Genomic DNA, 23,548 nt, shown 5'->3' on the forward strand with positions numbered 1-23,548 from the left:
GACAACCTGTTTGTTTGTTTGTTGAGCTGAAAACGGCTCTGTGCAAATTAAGACAATTAGCTAACTCTCCCCAGTGGAGCACAGCGCTCCGATAATTGCTCCGAATTTGGTGAGACAGCAGCCTCTCTCTTAATTGGCGATGTGGAGGCCCAAAGGTTAGAGAAGTGAGCAAGGCAGGAGAAGTCATGGGGGAGCTTTGTGTAGTGATCTCGTCATGAACCCAGCACCGGTCTGTCCAGATTATGGAGTTTGAGTGGTTTCCAGGTCCCACGTGGTCCTCACTGTAGTTTTAACAGAATTCTGTTGTGATGCTTTGGAATGTGAGCAGGTTACCCCTGAGGGAAGAGAGGCTAATGACTGGATTGCTATTAACAACATTATTAATTTAGGAAGATTCAGCTACTGCAACCTGCTACTACCCATTTATAATTATAATTATGCAGGTTTCTCTCTCTCTTTATATCTCTCTTGCTCTCTCTCTCCTCCACCTTCTCTCTTTCTTTTTAAACAACAGTATCTATCAAAAGTACTACAGTAGATGGTGTAGGTGTAGCTGTAGGTGACTCTACAGCTCAATTAAAGACGCCCAAGAATGGAAAACTATTAATTTTAGCTTGGGAAGTGAACGGAAATGCATGCTAGCATAAAGGCTAATCATACTTGACTGGCTTAACTATGCCACTGTGTTACTAAGTAGGTAAAAGATTGCTAGGTGGTTGCTATGGCGTAGCTCAGTGCTGGCTATTACATCCAAGGTGGTTGCTGTTGCCAGGCTTTTGCCTAGTGGTTGTCGTGGTGTTGCCAAGTGAATGTTTGTTTGTTTTATACTTCTGTGTCAGACCCACGCTGTAGCCTACGTGTCACCACGTGTACCCTACGCCGTAGCTCAAAGAGCACCTCCCTGGAAATGTAACTACGTGACGAGGACAGCCGCAGCTGTGATTGGTCCGCCGGGCCTCACGTTCCCGCCCACGCATTGCCGCCTTCACGATTTAAACCGCAGAGCAAAGCAAAGACACTGATATGTGCACGCAGAAGTATAAACTCACTCCACTGAGTAGCGTACTCTGTTGCTGTGCTGTTACATATTGGTTGCCATGGTGTTTCTAGGTGGATGTTTGTGGTCTAAGTGGTTGATATAGTGGTGTTGATAGGTGGTTGCGGTAGTGTTTCTAATTGATCATTGTGGTGTATTTGCTGTGGTGTTCGTAAGTAATTGCCCAGGTGGTTGCTGTACTGTTGCTTTGTGGTTGCCATGATGTTACTAGGTGGATATTTATGATCTAAGTGGATAATATATAGTGGTGTTGATGGGTGGTTATCATGGTACTCCACGTGGTTAATGTGTTGTTTCTAATTGATTATTGTGGTGTATTTGCTGTGATGGTTCTATGTAATTGGCCAGGTAGTTGCCGTGCTGTTGCTTTGTGTTTGCCATGATGTTGCTAGGTGAATGTTAATGATCTAATGTAATGGGTGGTTTGTGTGGTGTAGCCAAGTGGATGCTAGATACTTGCTACTGTGTCGCAAGGTGCTTGCTATGGTATTGCAGTCATTGGGCATGATGTTTGTGTGGTTGCTACTATGTCAGATAATTGCTATTATGTCTCAGGTGGTTGAGTAGGTGTTGCCAAGTGGTTGCTGTGGTACATATTGATGGTTGGGTGTTACAATTGTTTTTGAACCATTGCTTTATTTAAGTGGAAAGTGGAAAAACAATTGCACCTATTTTATTCCTTTGGAACATTACACCAAAAATAAATAATTGTAATTTAAGAGTCTAATACATAGGATTGTTTCTGGGCTTTTTTTGCACTATCCAAGGTCACATGTGATCTTTATACACACCAGAGAACAATTTAAAGTACTAAATAAAGCATTTTTTGTCCCCTCTAGAATAGTAAGTGCATTAGAGTTTGAGATTATATGATGATGAAGGCAGCTCCTGCATAAACTACCTTTAAAAAAGGCCAAGGTAGAATTATTTAAAGAACTTTTCTCAGCCATTATGTGGAAACGAGCACTTGACTTAAAACGCTGCCCGTGTAGAAAAGCCCACTAGTACTGAAACATGGACATCCCTGCAATTATTGCAGTCAATAATTTCTCCCTTGTTTTGACAGTAGGCATTATCGAGACCATGATTTCTGATAGCAGGGGACTAACCCACACTCAGTCATTTAATAACGGACAGCTGAAATCCTTGACATGTTGTGGAGCTCCGTCTTTTAAGATGCTATCAGTCTCAGGTTCAGGGCTGTGGAGGTTGGTCTCAAAGCTGTCAGTCAGTAGGAAGGTAGGATTCCTGTTATCTTCTTAAGTTTTTTCTTTTTTTGGGGTCTGCTGTCTGATATTGATTTGTCTGATTCTTGATATTCCAAGTGTTTTTGAGTTTTATCTTTTAAAGTAGTTATAGATATATATATTGCTTAAGCACTTAAGCAGCGTAAAAAAGGCTTAAAAGGCTTAAAAGACTCATTTCTTAGATTTTTTTTTAAGAAAGTCTCTATTTTAAAAGAAATGGTTGACTGCATGTTCAAATAATGAATATTTATGACGAAAAAAAAAAGAAAAAAAACACAATGACTCCTGTTACTGGCACTCACTCCTGTTACTTTTTATGTTTTAAGTGAAAGTATGTAATAAAAGTAACAGGAATGTTTTTTTTTAGCATAGAATTAGCAAAAACATCAAAAATAGCTATGCTAAGGCGGCTATGCTAATAGCATGAGGACACTGAGCGCATTCTAGTGATTTTCCCAAAATTTGTATCATAAATAAAAAAACACAAATAAGATGTAAGAATTAATTTAGGTAACAGGACTGAGTGTTGAGATTGAGATCATCAGTTACAGTTACAATTTAGATGAAATATACAGAAAAACTAGTGAGGGATCTTTAGGAATTTTGTTCTTCCCATTATCTTCAGAGGAATCGGCTGATGTCACTTCCTGTTGCAGATGTGACTTCCTGTTGTAGAATGTTCCAGATGTTTTTTAGATGGGGTATGGTGTTACAGTAACAGGACTGAGGAAAACCCAGTCACACAACTAAAATGTGCATTTCAACCTAATTATTATGAATTTATTATGAAAAAAAATATTTTTTGTGTTTTGTATTTTTTGTATTGTCACACAACAATACAAAAAAAATACATCTGAAGGATTTTAATAATTATATTTCATTGTAAAATGTATAGTTATAGAGTGTTCAAAGTAGGTTTTATTAATGTTTTAGTTCCATATCTTACTTTTGCAATTAGGTAAATGTACAAGGCACTTTGCTTAATGGTAAAATATATTTTAAAGTTATTTGTGCGCACATTTATACATCTAATTTCCTGGTGCATTATTAGTGTTATGACTTTGGATCATTGACTTCTGTCACAATCTGGTAAAAATCTCAATTTGTTGTGTGCCATATCATACTACATGCAATGATATCGCAAAATAAAATGTAATATTCATTTATTTTGCAGTTGTGCATTATTGAAATGATTTTTTTTCTTCATTTTGTTTTTTTTTTTCCATATCAGCAAGAATATCGGTATCGCAAAAACACCCTAAAATATCGTGATATTATTTTAGAACCATATCGGCCACCAAAAAGTGGCAGAAAAGCGTCAGAAAGATATGATGCCTGCCTTGCATGACTCAAATAAACAAGAACCGAGTCCTAATGCCATCTTTTTTTTTTATTCTCTCACTCCATTCTTTCGATGTGTTGATCCGGCTGTGTGTCTTTAGGGCTGGTGTTTTTGTTCTGATCTCTCTCATTGCTAATGGATGGCCTGCTCCTCCTCTGAGGCTGCTGTCTGGGAAAGTGACAGATGATTTGATTTCCCTTTGGGTTTCTCCACCGTGTCCCCAGCAGAGATAAAGTTGAGCCATGAAGTGTTTCATCAATTAGTTAATACCTCAGGCTGCCAATCAATCAATCTATCAATCTGCCTGATCAGAATGCTTATCAGGTTCAGGCTTTAGTGTTGGCGGGTGACGGATGGGACCCTCAGACCTGCGGTCTCCTCCTCGGCTGGTCTTCACCAGTGGCTGTATCTGGGCATCTTTCACATTAACTGGACCTAAGACCCCTGTGTTCAGTACATAGACATGTTAAAGACTTATCAATAGTATTTCTTTTACATTTTCACTCTATTGACTCAACAATAGTGAAGGCCAATTACAATAACCGTTGATGGATAGCTTTAGCTATTGTTATAACTCAGTCTAAGGGGAGGATGACCTTACAATGAGACAATAAGAGTTGGATCTCTACTCAGACTCATTGTTAGACCAAACAACAGACACTCTTCGGGTCGATGATCCAGTATCGTCAGCCTGTTAAAAAAAACAAAAACAGAAACAACTGGTTTTAGAGCACAATAATTGATTGTGGTGAAGGACAGCTCTGGTGGAAACAGGAGAGTTGAGGTGCACATTGAATTCTGCCGTGATTTGATCAGCTGTGGTTTTATGTTTTTTGGATACAATCTGGGTTAGCACCCGAACATCCCTTTCAGACAGCTTCCTCTTACAGCGTCCACAGTTAATCCTGTTGGATGTGGTTGGTCCTTCTTGGTGGTATGCTGACATTACCCTGGATACCGTGGCTCTTGATGCATCACAAAGACTTGCTGTCTTGGTCACAGATGCTCCAGCAAAACGTGCACCAACAATTTGTCCTCTTTTGAACTCTGGTATGTCACCCAAAATGCTGGGTGCATTGTAATATTTAGAGCAGAACTGTGCTCTTACCCTGCTAAACCCCACTAAAATGATGACAGGTGTTTAAGTTTCATTGTCCAACCCCTGTGTATATATATATATATATATATATATATATATATATATATATATATATATATATATATATATATATATATATATATATATATATATAAATATATATAAATATATAAATATATATATATATATATATATATATATTTTACACTTACATACACTTAGAAAGCATGATGATGTAATAGCACAATATAGTAATTACCATATTTTTTGGACTATAAGGTGCACTTCTTTGCAATTCTTTAATTTTCCCAAAAATCGTTAGTGCGACTAATAATCCAGTGCTCCTTGTCTATGAATTTTTGCAGTCAGGTATTAAGGAGCAGTAAAACCACTCTGCTGAAGTACAGCATTTTACAAGAGTTTTAGTGTAGTTCTCCAGCAGTATTAGCATTAGCGGCTAACCGTGCTAAGTGTTAGCTCTTCTGCCATTCAGATGTGAATATTATCGCCCTGTAGCCTGCTCCTAACCCTGGCTAGCACTACTGGAGCACAATTAGCATTACCTGCTAACAGTGCTAAGCGCTAGCCCTTTTGCCGTCCAGGAGTGAGTATATTGGGCTGTAGTCTGCGCATTTACCTTGTTAAAACAAGCTACGTGGGATGAACTGCTAACTAATATCCCCCTGGTTTACTGGAATGCTCATGGTTCCTTAGGGTAGCGTTGTTGTTTTTGGAAATCTGCAAATCTAAGCTTACTGTAATTAAATGGAAGCGCTTTACTCACTTAAATAAACGTTTTTCAGAAGAGAAATCTGTGTAGATTAACATCCAGTACTTGTTTGACTTTAAAAGAAAATAAATATATATGTTTTTTAAGAATTACAGTTTTGGGCAAGACCTGCTGATTTAAAAGGAAAACATGGCAACACCACTTTTCATTACTAGTGCCGCTTGTTGCATCTTTTTATCCGGTGCGCTTTATGTATGAAAATAGACCAGAAAAGAGACGTTCATTAATAGAGTGCGAAAAATACCCTTTTAAAGCTCAGGTAACATTTTAATAATTCAATGAAAATATCCTATTCAGCCTTGTGATGATAATTACAATATGGACTTATCGTACAATAAATGGACATGACCTAATATCTAATAAAGGTGATATGGTCTATTGTTTTTTTTTTTTTTTTTTGTATATTTGTTCACAAGTATGTTGTTAGTGTTTCCACTTTAGTGTGGAGCTTAAAGACACTTCAACAGATACTCAAGTCACGTAAAGTACTTTTAGTCTGGGGTTAGTCTGGGGTCTCTAGCACTTTATACATGTCTGCTACTGGACCATGTTTCCTCAGTCTCTATCCTCTCTTTATTATTGAGAGCTCCCCTGGTGGACATTCACAGAACTGCAAACACACACAAGCAGCAGGTCCAAATAAAGGAATATAACCATCATGGTTCCTACCAGTTACACCTACACAGCAAGGAGTTAAACCAGGGGTGTCTTAACTACGGCCCGCGGTCCATTTGCGGCCCGTTTCCTTTTTTGGAGCGGCCCGCAAGGTATTTTAGAAATAGAATGAAAGTTGGCCCGCTGTTAAGCAGGTTTTTATAATGTGAGATTCAAAGTTTGAACGCTAGGTGTCAGAAACGGGCCAAAGAGTCTAAAAGCGGAGAGAGTGCGCATTTCTAATGCAGAAAATCGGGCCAAAGAGTCTAAAAGCGGAGAGGGTGCGCATTTCTAATGCAGAAAATCGGGCCAAAGAGTCTAAAATCGGAGAGAGTGCGCATTTCTAGCGCAGAAAAACGGGGCAAAGAGAATAAATCGGAGAGAGTGCGCATTTCTAATGCAGAAAATTGGGCCAAAGAGTCTAAAATCGGAGAGAGTGCGCATTTCCAGCACAGAAAAACAGGCCAAAGAGTCTAAAAGCGGAGAGGGTGCGCATTTCCAGCGCAGAAAAACAGGCCAAAGAGTCTAAAAGTTGCCGTAATTAAGGCGTTTAATAATAAGAGACATCATGAAATGAAACATCAATTTGAAAAATCTTAGTTTACACAACACTGTCAAAGATAAAGATAGTAAGTCAAGTAAAATGGTCTGTAAATGAAATAATTAGGAAAAAAGTATTATATAAAGTGGTATCATAAAGTGGTGATTTCATTATTTGTTTTATTATAGAGTCTGTGGCCCGTGACTTCAAATATATTTCTCCTTCTGGCCCCAAACAAAAAAAGTTTGGACACCGCTAGTTAAACGGTGAAGCAAAGAACCAAGACTTGGTCTTTTCTAGGACATGTCATGCATGTTATGTGCTGTTCACCTGCTGGTGTGACACTTTGTCAGTAGTGGAACGCCGCTATGTGCAGATAAGGTCAGAACACACGGCTGCCCTTTTCCATACTGAAGTGCAATTACAATATTTTACCTGTGGGTTTGTGCTTGAACTGACACTTCTGTTTGCCCCAAGTTGAATGCACACCTTTTTTAAGGTCTACTTACAAGTTTTGTACAATATTTAGGTCAGGGAGCAATTCATGTAGGTCTGTTAGTAGCAGGTGGTGGTTTGAGGAATGCTGTGGATGATGGTTCTGCTTTAGAAATCATATTCTTTTTTGATTTAAGCTTTAACAGATGATTAGCATTTGCTGGTATTCCTAAGCTTTATTACCGATCTTATTGTTGTTCAGAATCAGAAATACTGGAAAACTAAATGTGTAACACTGACTGGCCCGTAGTTTACTTTAGCTACTTTCTTTTTAGTATTTTTGGAAATTATTGCATTTGAAAGAGCTTGTTGTTATCTTAAACCCTGGCAACTGTCTATTTTAACGCCTTTGCATTTTCACTTTTGAATAGCAACAGTGCTTCTACACGTATATCTATATTGATCTATATTGGTGGGTATAGTGGTCTGAAAGTGAGGTCTATTCAGGTAAATTTCTGGCATATTGCTATCTTGGCAATAGAAAACACAGGTGTGCTGTGCTCTAATCGAAAAAGACCTAGATAGACGTCGAAAGTTAGACGTTCATTGCTATGTTGGCAACACAGACACGCAGCAGCACAAACACAACCTTTAAATTAACAGTTAAAAAGAATACAAAAAAAATAAAACATTGCTGTTCCCGTAAATGACCTGTTTGCAAACCTTTACAGTGGGAACGAGCAGGTCAGTTTCCTCTGCTGGGAAGTTCAGAAGCGCTGCACCGTTATAATAGCAATCAGGCAACGTCTGAGCTCACCTGGCTCTTTTTTTCTTTTTTTTTTTTCTTTTTCCCATTTTCTTACCAATTTACAAGGACAATTAACCAACACAGTCATTAGTGATACCCCAACACAAGGAGGGTGAAGAGTAGCACACGCCTCCTCCGACACATGTAAAGTCAGACTCCGCCTCTTTTAAAACTACTGCTGATGCAGCATTTCCGAGTAGCATCTTGGCGCTAACGCTTGGAGGAAAGCGCAAGCTCAGTGACACGGTTCTGATACATCAGCTCACAGACGCAGCCTTGTGCTGATCCACATCACCCTAGGAGTGATGAGGGGAAATAGCGCCATCTACTGTACCCATTCAAAGAGAACAAGACCAATTGTGCTCTTTCAGGGCTCCGGCAGCTGATGGCGAGCTACAATAACAGGATTCGAACTAGCACCTTAGTCTGCTTGACCACTCAGAGCCCTGAGCTGGCTCTTAAAGGAAATGACGAGTGACACGCTGATTTGGTTTATTCAACGTTACGCCAGAAAAACACAGCCATGATTGATTAGGACCATTAGTACAAGCTTTTTGCGTGTTTTGACCTGTGCAAGGTGTACTTTTACCGTTGTTTACGATAGCAAAGGCACACTGACGCACCCTAAATCAAGCTGTCCAGTGCTAAAATAGGGTGCATAATGTATTTTGTGTGGGTCAATTTATCTGTGTTTCAAGGTCATGCATGTCCATGTAGTCCATCAGCTTTTATTTTTTTTCTTCACTGTATTGTTCTTGGGTTCTCTTGACGTTTTACAGGAAATTAGGTTGGTCCAAGCCATTCTTATAAAATTAAGATGACTAACCGTTCCGTTTTCCATATCTGATCCATGCTGATCTTGTCTACATGTCGTCATATGAATCATATGGACAACAGAGGATAAATACTGTACATTCAAATAGACATCCTCCTTTTGAAACTCTTTGAAAGCCTATTTAATTATGCTTTTATACTTGAGCACTGCTCATCCCGCGTCTTTGTCCTTTTGAGGAGAACATAGATTGCGACTGACAGTTGGACAGAACACCAGGGAAGAGTGTGTGTGTGTGTGTGTGTTTCAGGGCGCTGTATCGATCCTCGTGTCAGGGCGATGGGCAGCAGTGGATTGGTGGGTCTTGGCCAGAAGGCTGCAGGTTTGATTGGAGATGCTCCATGTCTGGCCCTTTAATAATAAAGGACAGGCTTTATGGATCACTGCTAATTTGATCTGTACTCACAGAAAATGAAGCCACTCGCAGAGGACGGTTCATTATTTTTCCTCATGTGGATGACACGTCCCCCCAAACAAGGCTGACCTTCCACCCCTGCGCAGCATCCCTCTCAATTACACGCTGACCCTTCCTGTCACAGCAGCACAGGCTGTTGGGTAATGTCCTGACTTCACAGCCACCTTTGAGCCAGTGGAGAGTTCTGGAGGTGAAGGACTGTCTCTCTCCGCTGAGCCCAAACTAGTTCACGTGGGATTTCTATTAGAAGTGCCGAAAATGGGATTGAGCTTTGCTGGTATATTGCCACTTATAAATATGCCTCGTGAGAGTGAGAATAGTGCTCTCCGCGTCTCTGATTTCCGTGCATGATGCATTGATCACACTTCAGAAGGAGTGTTACGATAAACATATTAATATTCATTTTTATTCAAGCTTTGCAAGATGGCACAGTTTGATTTTATGCTTTTAAAATAGGGAAAAAAAGGCCTGAATCTGAAGCTTTATACAGTAACTGTTTATACTTTGCATTAAAATGAGTTTCTTGTAGTCAGATCATGTTCATGGTTCCCTAGACCAGAGATTCTCAATCGAGACACAAAAGTAGGGTAGCGGACACGTTCTTGGTGGGTCACAGACAGCTTGAAAAAAAAAAAAAATACATAAAAATGTAAAAAAAAATAGTTAAGTCTCATCTGATTTTGTATTTAACTTTATATTGAGAATAAAAGAGACAGAGAGTTCTAAATTAATTAGGGTGCCATATTGTTTCGTACACAATATTATCGCCGTTGTTTTTGAATATTGTGAACGATATTATACGATAATATGGTGCCAATATCACCCACCACTAATTATCACATCAGGTACTACTTTTTTACTGTTTTAGCAAGGGAAAAATTCACACTGTTCTCCTATTTGAATCTCCTCTGAAGAGTGGCATCATGGGCTCATCAAAACAACTCTCAAATGATCTAAAAACAAAGATTGTTCTACATAGTTGTTCAGGGGAAGGATACAAAAAGTTGTCTCAGAGATTTAACCTGTCAGTTTCCACTGTGAGGAACATAGTAAGGAAATGGAAGAGCACAGGGACAGTTCTTGTTAAGCCCAGAAGTGGCAGGCCAAGAAAAATATCAGAAAGGCAGAGAAGAAGAATGGTGAGAACAGTCAAGGACAATCCACAGACCACCTCCAAAGAGCTGCAGCATCATGTTGCTGCAGATGGTGTCACTGTGCATCGCTCAACAATACAGCGCACTTTACACAAGGAGAAGCTGTATGGGAGAGTGATGCGAAAGAAGCCATTCTGCAAGCACGCCACAAACAGAGTCGCCTGAGGTATGCAAAAGCAAAAGCACACCTCAGGCGACTCTGTTTGTGGCGTGCTTGTAGAAATGGCTTCTTTCTCCTTGTGCAGGGGTGCCCAAACTTTTTCATATGACTGTACAACACATTCAGTCATTCACTCATTCATTTATTCATCTCCTTCTTCTCTGCTTTTGATGAGTGCAGAGAGTGACTTTGACCTGACCTCTGACTTTTGCCCTGTTTCTCCTTAACAGACACGCTGTTCATTCCTCTTTTTGGCATTGTTATGTTTAGCTCTCTTGCTATGATGGATTTTTGACCCCCCCACAGTAGGATTTGACCTTGAAATTCGTTATAGAAACACAATTAAGATGTTTTAATTTAGCTTTAATCGCGTTTAGTTTATGTAAGCAGTGTAATACACAGTGAAGCATCGCACACTTGCAGTTGATTTCTTGCTCATTTGAAGGGTATAGTGGTGTTAATTTGTAGATTGTCAACATTTACGTGCTGTCTCTGCTTAAGAAAACATTAGTCTGTTTGCGGAGAGTTTGCACATTATTTCATCATGAACCTTTAGGCTGATTAAGCTTCTGTTCCAGCAGAAAAAGCACCGAGCTCTATTTATCACTGGCTGCTAGTTTCTTAGCAGTGTTTGTTTATCTCTGTACATTTAAGGCATTTTAGATTATGATAAATCTGTATAAGGATACCACAATATTGCAATTATTTTTATTTTGTTTCCCACAAATATAAAACAGCCTGTTCAATAAATAATTCTTTGGTATTCAAGACTGGTGGAACAATTATAGTCATTCCTTCAGTGTATTTTTTGCTAACGTTGGTTTCAGTGGTGTTTAGGCCTGTTGCAACATAACAGGCAAACCAAGCAATTGCCTGGGGCCCCGAGCTGGCCTGGGGCCCCCAGACAATGACTGGTTATGAATTGAATGCAACAACAAACTGGGGGAGAGGCCTTTTAAATTCTGTGAAAGTCAATCAACACTTTTATCAGAATCCCCCTCAAGTGGGCCCTCCAACTAGTTGCTAAAAGTAGAATATAACCAGACTGGAACATGTTCAGCAGTATCAATGCACACCAGCTGATAAAGATACGGACTTATTGACATTAGTTTTACTTTAAAATCATGGAAACAATATTTGATTTACCTTACATGTCATAACTCACCATAAGCTTAATTAACATAACCAAGTTTTATATGGTTATATATTTTTTAGCTGTGCTCTGTCAGAACGTCTGAGTTCTGTGCATTGCGAAAGAGACAAGACTCAGAGTATTTTGACTCAATCTTGGTCCAAGTTTTACACTGTTGCTTTGCTGTTTGAACTACATTTGATCTGAAGTTTTTTATTATAACGTTATTATTATATTTTTTTTTTACCAAGACTGATAATGGTCTGTGGAGGGGTCTATTTTGCTTGGGACCTCCAAAGTGTTTCCTTTGTTGATGCTGCTAAGTGGTTATGGTATCCTGTGTGGTTGGTTTTGGTTTTTAAGATGGTTGCTCACAAACCTTTTGCCTTTAATTTTGTCCAATGTGGTAAATTGTTGGCGAATCTCCTTTTAAGGTCTGTTTTATAGTATAAAAATACTATTATATACTGTAAAAATACTGTCATATGCATTTTTGGTCAAATCACCAAGCACTGGTGTACTCTATACACAAGGGTTGGACAATGAAACTGAAACACCTGTCATTTTAGTGTGGGAGGTTTCATGGCTAAATTGGAGCAGCCTGGTGTTCAATCTTCATTAATTGCACATTGCACCAGTAAGAGCAGAGTGTAAAGGTTCAATTAGCAGGGTAAGAGCACAGTTCTGCTCTAAATATTGCAATGCACACAACATTATGGGTGACATACCAGAGTTCAAAAGAGGACAAATTGTTGGTGCACATCTTGCTGGAGAATCTGTGACCAAGACAGCAAGTCTTTGTGATGTATCAAGAGCCACGGTATCCAGGGTAATGTCAGCATACCACCAAAAAGGACCAACCACATCCAACAGGATTAACTGTGGATGCTGTAAGAGGAAGCTGTCTGAAAGGGATGTTCGGGTACTGGTCAAATCACGGCAGAATTCAATGTGCACCTCAACTCTCCTGTTTCCACCAGAACTCTCCTTCACCACAATCAATTATTGTGCTCTAAAACCAGAAGTTTCAGTTTCATTGTCCAAACCAAGTAACAAAATACAAGATGACCAAAAGATAAAGGCAGTGATGGTGGAGTGAAGGCTTTAAGATAAACAGGGGGACTGAAGGCGATGCTCCTGTCCCTGACGCAGCGTGGGTTTCTGCCGCTTACCTCCCACCTCCCTCCACATGTTCAAACTGCAGTGCTCAGCTAATTAAAAACTCTCTTAATTATTCAACTGCAGCTAATTGATATTCCGCAAGACACTCTTCCTCCTAAACGATCCGTTTAATTTGACCATAGGGTCTGTAACTCTGATGCAGGAGTCATCTCTCTTCCAGAGCTCAGAGATTGTGTGGGAAGAGCTTGTGCTGCTTATAATTAAATGAAAGTTCCTATCTTTCACAAAGTTTAGGGAAGTGGTCCATCTGTGGCATTTCTAAAAAAAAAAAAAATAAAAAAGTTTTCTAAAACAGTTGGTGTGCTTAAACCTTTCATCATCAAAACAGTATTTATTTTGAGCATATTTCACTTTCAAAATAAGCGAAATAAACAGTTTTTTAAACAGTCTAATGAAGAAAATGTTGCAAGTATGGAGCATTGCCAAATGTAAATGAATGTTTCGTGTCTCAATTTTCTGTAATTATGCAATGGAACTACAAGAGTAGTGTAAAAACTAAGCACTTTATATAATGTGCTGTTACTCTACTTTGAAATACAGTGTGTTTTTCACTGTAAAGCAATGAACATCTATTTTCTGGTCTATTTTCTTTATACACAAGTCTCATCTCATTGGATTAAAAGACCCATTTTAAGCAACACCAGTAAGGAACAAAAGGGGTGTTACCATGTTTTCCTTCTAGTTCAGCAGATCTTGCTGCTGGAGTTAAGTTAAGTAAACAAAACTGTAACTCGTAAAACAAGCGCTGGATGTTATTCTACACAGCAGTGCTAGCCAGGGTTAGCAGCAGGCTATAGGCTGATAATACTCACCTCTGAACGTCAAAAGAGCTACCGTGGTTACCAGTCTTGATTTTGGAGCACTGTTGATTTTGGGGTAAATGAAAGGATTTTAGGTGAACCTTATAGTGTGAAAAATACAGTAAGCAGAATAACCTGTTTGTTCAACAAAAGCTTAGACATAAAATACATCTGGTTTGGAGAATGCAGCAAGTGTAGATGTTAAAGGAAACACATGGGCGCATCAAGTTTTCCCGGAAAAACTTAGAGCACTTTATGTTTCCCTTTGCTGACCACTTTTATGGAGATGCAGATTTCATTTTCCAGCAGGATTTGTCACACTGGGCATACTGCCAAAAATTTCAATCGATCTTATATAATATTCTAAGTATGGCTGTAAGCCACAATCATTAACTATAAAAGAAATAAACGCTTAAAATAGATCACCCTGTGTGTGTAATACATCAATAAAATATGAGTTTCACATTTTGAACTGAATTACTGAAATAAAGTAAACAAAGAAGACAGTGTGAACAGCCTAAATACATCAAATTTGATGAGAATTTCTTTTCCCTCTGTTGGAATATGGTCTTAAACTTTAGATCTTCTAAAAAATTGCAATTTAACAGCTAATATGTTTTTAGTCATAGTATCTGGGCCATAATAATCAACTATAAAAATAAATAAATGCTTCAAATAGATCAGTTTTTAGCAGAATCTTCAGGATTAATATGCGACTGTCATTTTAGTGTTGTAATGGACTTTTCTGCTCATCACCTCTAGTACAGATATTAAATCGAGTACATTTTTATAAGATCTTCTCTAACATCTTTTTTTGAAGTATATTATTGGACATATAATGGACTTGACGTATCCTGTCAAAGTGTGGCAGCTTTTTATGACGAATTTCCTCCATTGTTGTCATCTTTCATCCATCCATCCATCCGTCTATCCATCCACACCCTCCACCTCTCTTGTTGTATGCATTTGTAGTTGACTTTCTTTTGATTAATCCCCGTCCCTGTTCTTCATTAGGGGCACAATGGCGTGTGGTCGGCGGTGTGAATGGCGCTCTTTTGTTGGGGTTGTAATGTGATTAGATGATCTAGGTGGGGTTGAATGGGTTTAATCAGATGGAAGTAATCCTGACACCTCGTGTGACCGAGCGACGGCGGCGCTGCCATATGCCCCCTCTGATCCATTGTGGTAGCTGGCTGGAAAAAGAGCGCGAGGAGAAAATCCCCGGTCGCACATTGATGTCGGCGCCTCCCTGTTTTTAATTGTTGCATTGGTTCCGCTCTCGGCGTCGCACAGTGTTTATCTTTTGGACTGTGAGTGCAGCTGCTCCGTGAGTACGGGTGTGTGTTGTAGAGTCAAGATGAAGGTCAATCATAGCGGCAGCTTTTCTTTTCATACTCGCCTCACAGCTGAAGCCTTGCATTGACTGATTACTAAAACTGCTCCACTCCCACGCGGAGGCCTGTAATGGGCTCCCAGACCGGGGATGAGCGTTTGTGTTTTTCTGTGTGTGTGTGTGTTGTGTGTGTGTGTGTGATGGTTAAGAGCGGAGGTCAATCTTGATCTGTCAGAGGACTGGACTTGCTTGAAGGAGCCATCCAGGCTTTTTGCTGTGTTCTTTATTTACTCTCTCATTTTCTTTTATAACTTTTGACTGTAGATTTTATATTTTTTACTTACAGTTATTCAGAGGTGTCAAGTTAGAAAAGACTAAATACTTTGTTACCTTACTTAAGTAGAATTTTCTAGCACTTTGCTGGAGTAACCTTTATATTTTCATACAATTATCTGAACTATATATATATATATATATATATATAAAAATCACAGTTTTTATGCATCTTGGCATCATGTTCTCCTCCACCAGTCTTACACACTGCTTTTGGATAACTTTTTGCTGCTTTACTCCTGGTGCAAAAATTCAAGCAGTTCAGTTTGGTTTGATGATCAGCTTGTGATCATCCATCTTCAAAATAAGAGAGCACTTAATAATGATGAGTTTCTTTGATTTTTTACAAATTGAAAACCTCTGGAATATAATCAAGAGGAAGGTGGATGATCACAAGCCATCAAACCACCAAACTGAACTGCTTGAATTTCTGCACCAGGAGTAAAGCAGCATATAGTTATCCAAAAGCAGTGTGTAAGACTGGTGGAGGAGAACATGATGCCAAGATGCATAAAAAAACTGTGGTTAAAAACCAGGGTTATTCCACCAAACATTGATTTCTGAACTCTTTTTTGTTATTTCAGTCATTTCTCATTTTCTGTAAATAAATGCTCTAAATGAGAATATTTTTATTTGGAATTTGGGATAAATGTTGTCCGTAGTTTATAGAATGAAAGAACAATGTTCATTTTACTCAAACATAATGGCAAAATCAAAGTTGTCTCTTTTTTTCCCAGAGCTGTTTATATACATACATATATAGAAATAAAGACAACATACCAACTTTATTATATTACTTCATTAACTAATCTTCTCAAACTCTGGATTTGGATTCATGGATCAGATGATTTTCACCATCTAAAGATTTTTGTCTTTTTGCTGTAGTTCTGGATAGGAGTGTCTAATAATACAGTGGGCATTGAGAAGATACAGCGTTTAAGAACTCCAGCAGCACTGATGCTGCGTCTGATCCAGAATGACCCGCCACTCACATAATAATAATTGGTCTGTCCTGTGGGGGTCCTGTCAATGCGCTCATTGCTTAGTGGAACTAATGAAATGGGCAATGAGTGTAGAAACAAGGAGGTGGTGTTAATGTTTTGGTTCATCAATGTATGTGTCTTTATAAAAGTGAAGTCATGCTGCTCATTGTGCATGCATTGCTTCGTGTGTGTGTGTGTGTGTGTGTGTGTGTGTGACTCTCATCACTTGGCGCTGTGCGCATCTCTCTATGAGGCCGGTATCTCTACCCTGATGCCTATCACTCAGCTGGGATTGGATTTAGATTAGATTTTTCTTTTATTAGCACATTTTTCTTTCCTTTTTTCCTCCACCTCCATAAATGCGTGCGATTATGGAACAGCAAGGCTGCGGCATTCACTTGGCCTTGTCTAATAGACTGCTGCTTTTTCCTGCAGTGTGTGTGTGTGTGTGTGTGTGTGTGTGTGCGAGAGCAAACAGTGGATTCTCTCTGCGACCCTTTAGCGCTAAAGCCTGAAAATGTAATTTAAAGTATTTCTTTGTCAAGTTTGTCTTTTTTATATTTTCTCACTCACTCACTCACTCACTTTCTCTCTCTCTCTCTCTCTCTCTCTCTCTCTCTCTCTTTCTCTCCATTTCTCCATCACACTCATTCTCTGCCTCCCTTGCTGCAGGGGATGGAGCGTAAGGTAAGGCCCAGAACAACAAAAAGCCTTTTACACTCTTTCGTGACTTTCTTTCTCCTTTTTTCCTGTTCTCCCACCCATTACATTCACTCTCTCTCCTTTATATTTGTCCTGCATGTCACAAGCACACTGTTGTGGTGAGTTGGTGAATAATAGTAAAAGTAGTGTGTGTATAAACAGTGTTTTTAATAAACTAATAAAACCAGTTCACAAGTTTTCAGTGCCTTGTTTTAAATATCAGAGCGCTGATAGTGTGGCGTTACTTTGAGTTTGATAATCGTGTAAAAAAGTGAATTCTGTGTTCCCATCACTAGCATTGTAAGCCTGTTGGTAGCATCAAAAGCTAAAAGCTCTTTATTTTGTAATGCTGGGTGGTAACCATTCGTACTTTATTACACCTCATAAATATTAAGTAATAATAGGTATTAAAAGTCATAAATTTAACCCAGTAGTGTTATTCCAATCATACATTATTTCAGGCTTAATTCAAGTGAGTAATTTTTTTGCTATTAAATATTTAGGGCCCTATTTTAGTGATCAATTGCGCACCGGTGAATTACTCATCGCACAGCTTGACCTAGGCTGTATCTGTATCTTTGGGATAGTGAGGGCATGGAAAACGTGCAAAAGGCGTGTACCAATTCTCTTATTTAATCATGGATGTTTAATTTTGGGTGTAAGAGGAAATAACCCAATCAGCATTCCAGTTGTCATTCCCTTTAAGAGCCAGATGAGCTCTGACTTTGGCACGTTTGTATCTTAACAGCATTGCACTTTAACAGATACTGACCTGTGCGTTCACGCTGTAAAGATCCAGACACCAGCAGCTCATTTAAGGGAAAAGCAATGTTTTATTTTTGATGTATAAGCTGAAATTGTCTGCTGAAGTGTGTTTATTTATGTGTATGTAATGAGCGAGGATGTACATAGCTAAGATAGCATGGATAAGATTAGGGATTGGGCAGCTGACTGTTGTCAGGGTTTTAATCAGTCAGTGGCGCACCTGTATTTCTTGCTGTCAAAATAGAAACACTACAGATAGGTTTCTAAACTCTGATGCTAAGTGTTGACTGGGTGTAAGATAGCAACAAGAATTGTGACAGCTCATGTACTGTCGCGCGGAGCTTTTTAACTGTACTGCGGAGCTCAAATAGCAGGTAAACAGGTAAAGAGCTCCGCAGAACAGCAGGTGAGCTCCGCAAGGCAGTATGAGCTCCGCAGTACAGTTAAAAGGCTCCGTGTGACAGTTACAAAGCCCTGCGGTACAGTAGCTGAGCTCCGCAGGACAATTAAAAAAGCTCCGCGAGACAGAAGCTGCACCCGCAAAAAAATCTATTTTAAATCGTTTAAAGTTAGAAATGTGATTTGAGCTCGAATCGATTTTTTCCTGCACCCCTAGTAGTCATCTGAGCTCTTTCTTTCAGCACATACTGTTGCTGAACCTAAACCTGCAGACCAACTGCAACATCAACCAACCAACCCCACATCATTTACTTACTTAAATCCAGGTGAAGACCTTTTTTTTTTTTTGGCCAGGCAGTGTAATTGTTCAATCGTAAAGGAGAAGCTCATACACCTTTTTTTTTTTTTTTTTTTTTTTTTTAAGATCTTAGATTTTCTCCATGTTTGAGACACATTTTCCTGTGATTTAGTTGCTTTAAGGTGTAAGCCTGCACCGGGCGCAGCTTTCAGGAATAAAAGTCATGCGCTGAAGGTCAGGAGAGGGAGACGGAGAGAAAGAAGGGAGAGATAGGAGGGGGCAATAGGAGAGAGAGGAGAGATAGCAGAGAGCCGTAAATAAGGCCTGGGAAGATTTGCCATTGTCCCCCTGCTGATGTTATCCTTCTTCCTTCAGCCTTTTCAATGGTGTGTGTACACAAGGCATGAGCGCCCGTGCACGCACACACTCTCGCAAAGTTCTGATGACACACTGATAGAGGCCTGTCATGAACTGATGCCCTTGGAGGAGACCGAGGGCATCTTTATCCATATGTATTTCATTATGACAGCAGAGCATCCTGCAGTTTGTTGCTGCTGCTCTTTTATGTCAGCCTTTTCTCCTCTTTAGCTTTGCTTTATAAAGAAACAACAGCTCTGAAACATTTTTTTCCATTGTTTTTTCCATTGTTCTGCTCATTTCTTGCTTAATCTTTCTCTCTTTTCTTTGCAGGCTAAGCAGCTGGAGGCGAGAGACCAGGAGCTGAGGAAGCAGGATGCCTTCTACAGAGAGCAAGTAGCCAAGCTGGAGCAGAGGGTACGACCCACAGCACAAACACTCACAGTATCCTGGTCATGCAGCTTACCATCAGCTGCCAGAGCCCTGAGAGAGCACAATTAGCCTTGCTTTTTTTTTTGGATAGTGGACGATCTTTCCCCTCATCACTCAGCACAAGGCTGTGTGCGTCTGTGAGCTGATGTATCAGAACCGAGTCGCTGCGCTTTTCTTTGAGCGTTAGTGCTGTGATGCTACTCGGCAATGTTACAGCATCAGCATCATTTAAAAAAAAGAGGCGGAGTCTGACTTCACATGTTTTGGAGGAGGCATGTGCTAGCCTTTACCCTCCTTATGTTGTGGTATCACCAGTGTTATAGTGAATATATAGCTAAATTAAAAAATGCAGCTGAATGGGTGGGACAATTGACCTAGATAAATGAGGAAAAAAAATATTCATGCCTTCCAGACTACAGAATAACTAAATATAAAATATATAACTTGCTAAGTAATGCATAAAATGAACATTTCCATTCAGTTCAATGGCGTAGTTGAATGATATAGTAATACAATGCAATACATTGCTGAACATTTGCTTAAATAATAAAATAGTAATAGTAATAAAGATTAATAATAATAATAATAATAATAATAATTATTGTTTCCAATTATGTAAAAATTGTGACTTTAAAAAATGCATTCCTGCAACTTTATTTAAATGATAATATAATAATAAAAAATAATAACAAATAATGCTTATTCCCAATTGTGAATCTTTTGCCTTAAGAAATATATATTTTTACTTTTACTTAAATAATAATAAAAATAATAATAATAATAATAATAATAGAATAGTAAATAGTAATTGATAATATCAATTATTTCCAGTCATGTGAAATGTGTGCCTTTAAAAATACCTTTCTGTACCTTTACATAATAATAATAATAATAATAATAATAATAATAATAATAGATTAGTAATTAGTAATAATTAAAAGTAATTATTCCAAATTGTGTGCCTGTAAACATACATTTCTGTACTTTTACTTTAATAATAATAATAATAATAATAGTAATAATAATAAAAAAAATACAATAGTAATTAGTAATAAATAAAAGTAATTAGCCCCAATTGTGTGCCTGTAAAATACCTTTCTGTACTTTTACTTAAATAATAATAATAATATTAATAAAAATAATAATAGTAAATAGTAGTAAATAATAATAATTGTTCCCATTCATGTGCAATTTGTGCCTCTAAAAATATATTTTTTGAAAATACAGGTGGTTATTTTTGTATCCTCTCTTTAATCAATGCTTGCTACTGGTAAATGTTACCTTTGATACTATTGGATTGTGGTGTAAAATGCTGCACGCTGCACACACACACACACACACACACACACACACACATACACACATACACATACATACACACATGCAGCATCGTCTCATGCTGCATGTCTGTCTCTTCCACATAAACACTCTGTAGAGTGTGTAGCAGCTGCTCCACACTCTATAGATAATCCATTATAAAGGCTGAATGGTGTAAGTGGTAGTAAAAGCGTTGGGGAGACACTCTGCCTTTTAGTGTAATGGTAGGACTTAAGTGCCCTTAAGTGTTTATTGAAGGATCTTGTTGGGTGGGGGGTCAAACTCTGCTTTGTAACTTTAGTTTAGGGTCGGAAAGATCCTGTGTGCGTGTGTGCGCGTGTGAGCGTGCGTGTGTGAGCGTGTGCGTGTGTGTGTGTGTGTGTGTGTGTTTGTGTTTGTGTGTGGTTTGTGTGTGTGGTTTGTACTTGCTAAAAAAGTAGGTTAAAGTATACTATGCATTATTATGCTATAGCGCACTATAGTGTTCTTGTAGCCACTTTATTATTAATCAGTATATTTAAAGAGTGCTAAAATAGAACAACTTTTTTCTTGTACTTATTATACTTTAATTACAGTATAAAATAGTACAAAAGTGTTCTTAGAACTATTTTAAATATGCTAAAGTAACATTTAAACATATTTAAACTACTTCATGTATGTAATCCCATATTTTAAATATGCTTACAGTAAAATTATAATACATTTATTAATGAGTATTACAACTGTATTACTTTTGATAATACACCAGGTATATTAGAGTAAATGTACTAAGAATTGATGTTAAATATATATGTGATCAATATTTACATTAGAGTACAAATATACATGCTTCTTGTTCCTGTCCTTTGTGAGTAGCACACTTCTAGTATATACTTCGTTGGGTATAAAAATATATTTTATTATACTGTACGACAATTCTTAGCATGTTACACATTTACTTTAAATGTTATAAATTTGTAGTATTTATTTAATTTACTTTAGTATATTTACAGCATACTTAGACATTTCTCAATATGTTTATAGAACAATTAAGTATATATTTTTTTCACCAGGGAATGAAATACCTAAATATATTTTGAAAACATTTTACCAATGTATTATGTTTTCAACACACGTAAAATGCTAAAAATGTACAAAAGTATATTTGAAAATATGTATTTTAGAAGTATATTGAATTACATTTAACTAAACGTGTACTGAAAAAAATACATTATATTGTACTTTTTAAAAAACGAATTGATCAAAGTTTACTTTCGAACATTGAATATGTTTAAAGTACAATTAAGTATATATTTTTTTTCACCAGGGAATGTAATACCTAAATATATTTTAAAAACATTTTACCAGTGTAGTAATTTAATTTACTTTCTAAGAAGTTACATGATAGATAGTACTTTAAATGAACTACTATATTTTATGTAAGTAGATAAATATGTTAATATATTTTTAGCATACTTAGACATTTCTCAATATGTTTTAAGTATAATTAAGTATATATTTTCTTTACCAGGGTGGGCTAAACAAACTTGTAAAAGGCAACACACACACACACATACACATACACACACACTGACGACCTTTCTGTACAGTATCCAGGATGAGACGGACTGTCCTTTGGTACAGTAGGCAGGGTGAGGCCTGCAGGCAGGCATGTATTCATTCTGTCCTTAAACTGACGCCCTCCTGCTGCTGGAGCTCAGATCCCCGTCCTCTGGTTCCTCTCTCCCTGCTGGGCCACATGGGGAGAGGGGCTCACAGCCCTCACCTCCAACCATTCGTCCTCCAAGTGACACACACACGCTGCGCTACATGACTGCCTGCTCTGCTCCCGGGAGAGCGTGTGTGTTGGTCTCATTCGACCTATTTTAAATGGGGTCTGATGCCGGGTGTGTGTAGCCTGCTGCTGGATGTGCTGAAGCAGCATTTCTCTTTCTCTGAAAGCAGGGTTCTTTGTCTCATTCCTGAGCACATCTCTTTAAGGTCAGCCTTTGTTTAAAATATCCTTTCAGGGTTCGTACGGTCATGAAAAACCTGGAAAAGTCATGGAATTAGAAAATAGCAATTTACAGACCTGGAGAAGGTTTGGAAAATGAAACATATCCAGAAATATCCAGAATTTCCTCTACAGATATTTGCGTTTCTGCTTATCGATGGAGAAAAAATATATATATATATATATGAGCTAACAAATACATCAGCTCAGAGTTAATTCAGTAATTCAGTGACCCTACACAATGGAGCTCTCAGGAACTGACACACATTTTGTTATAAAAATTGTGTCTTTATTTGATCACATCTTATCATTTTAAGACTACTATAATACATTTTGATTTGTAGTTTTAGTTGATTTGTGGTTTTATTGTTAAAAATCCTAAGGTCATGAAAATTTGTCTTAAAGGCACAGAAAAGTCATGAGAAAACAAAAATAATGAAAATGTATTGGTTAAACCCTGTTCTTTACTCTGCAGCAGCATTAACCCATAAGTAGGGCTGGGACAAGGTTATTATTATTGTTAACGAACTCGAATGAATTAATGAAAACTTTGAAAAAAGGAAAAAGCATTTTCGTTAACTGAATCTAATAGAAACGGTAATTAAAAGAAAAAAAAAACTGACTAACAGGAAATGCATTGAGAGTTTATAATAGTAACTAAAACAAACTGAAATTACAGATAGAATACCCTTCGTTTTCAAGTTTGTACATTTATTTATAAGCTCTATTTCCATTCGAGCAGTTTCGTGACGTCCACTTGAGAAGCAGCATAAGAGCGCTAATAGTGTGAGTACCTTTACCTGCCTGACTCTGTGAGTAGCTCGTACACTAGATAAATCTCTCTCTCTCTCTCTTTTTCTTACTCAAACACACATTCTCTCACATTCTCAAAACTAAAACTAATACTAGAATTAAGAAACACTAACTACTAGAGCTAAGCACTAGTAAAAGAATATGTAAAAACAAATTAAAACTAACTGAATTGGAA

The 23,548-nt window shown here is 38.0% G+C and overlaps 1 protein-coding gene across 5 annotated transcripts in view; it reads left to right on the plus strand.

The window, feature by feature from the left end:
- Positions 1–23,548, plus strand: part of chchd3a (coiled-coil-helix-coiled-coil-helix domain containing 3a) — a 116,267-nt gene that overhangs the window by 52,973 nt on the left and 39,746 nt on the right. For 3 of the 5 annotated variants that reach the window (XM_049475008.1, XM_049475010.1, XM_049475012.1), the window contains 2 exons: positions 16,970–16,984; positions 19,152–19,235. In XM_049475008.1, coding sequence (XP_049330965.1) covers positions 16,970–16,984; positions 19,152–19,235 — 99 coding nt within the window. The remainder of the gene's footprint in view (positions 1–16,969; positions 16,985–19,151; positions 19,236–23,548) is intronic. The other 2 variants (XM_049475009.1, XM_049475011.1) reach the window with 1 other exon arrangement.

This window comes from Astyanax mexicanus, chromosome 2 (genome assembly GCF_023375975.1).
Source record: "Astyanax mexicanus isolate ESR-SI-001 chromosome 2, AstMex3_surface, whole genome shotgun sequence".
Lineage (NCBI taxonomy): Eukaryota > Metazoa > Chordata > Actinopteri > Characiformes > Acestrorhamphidae > Astyanax > Astyanax mexicanus.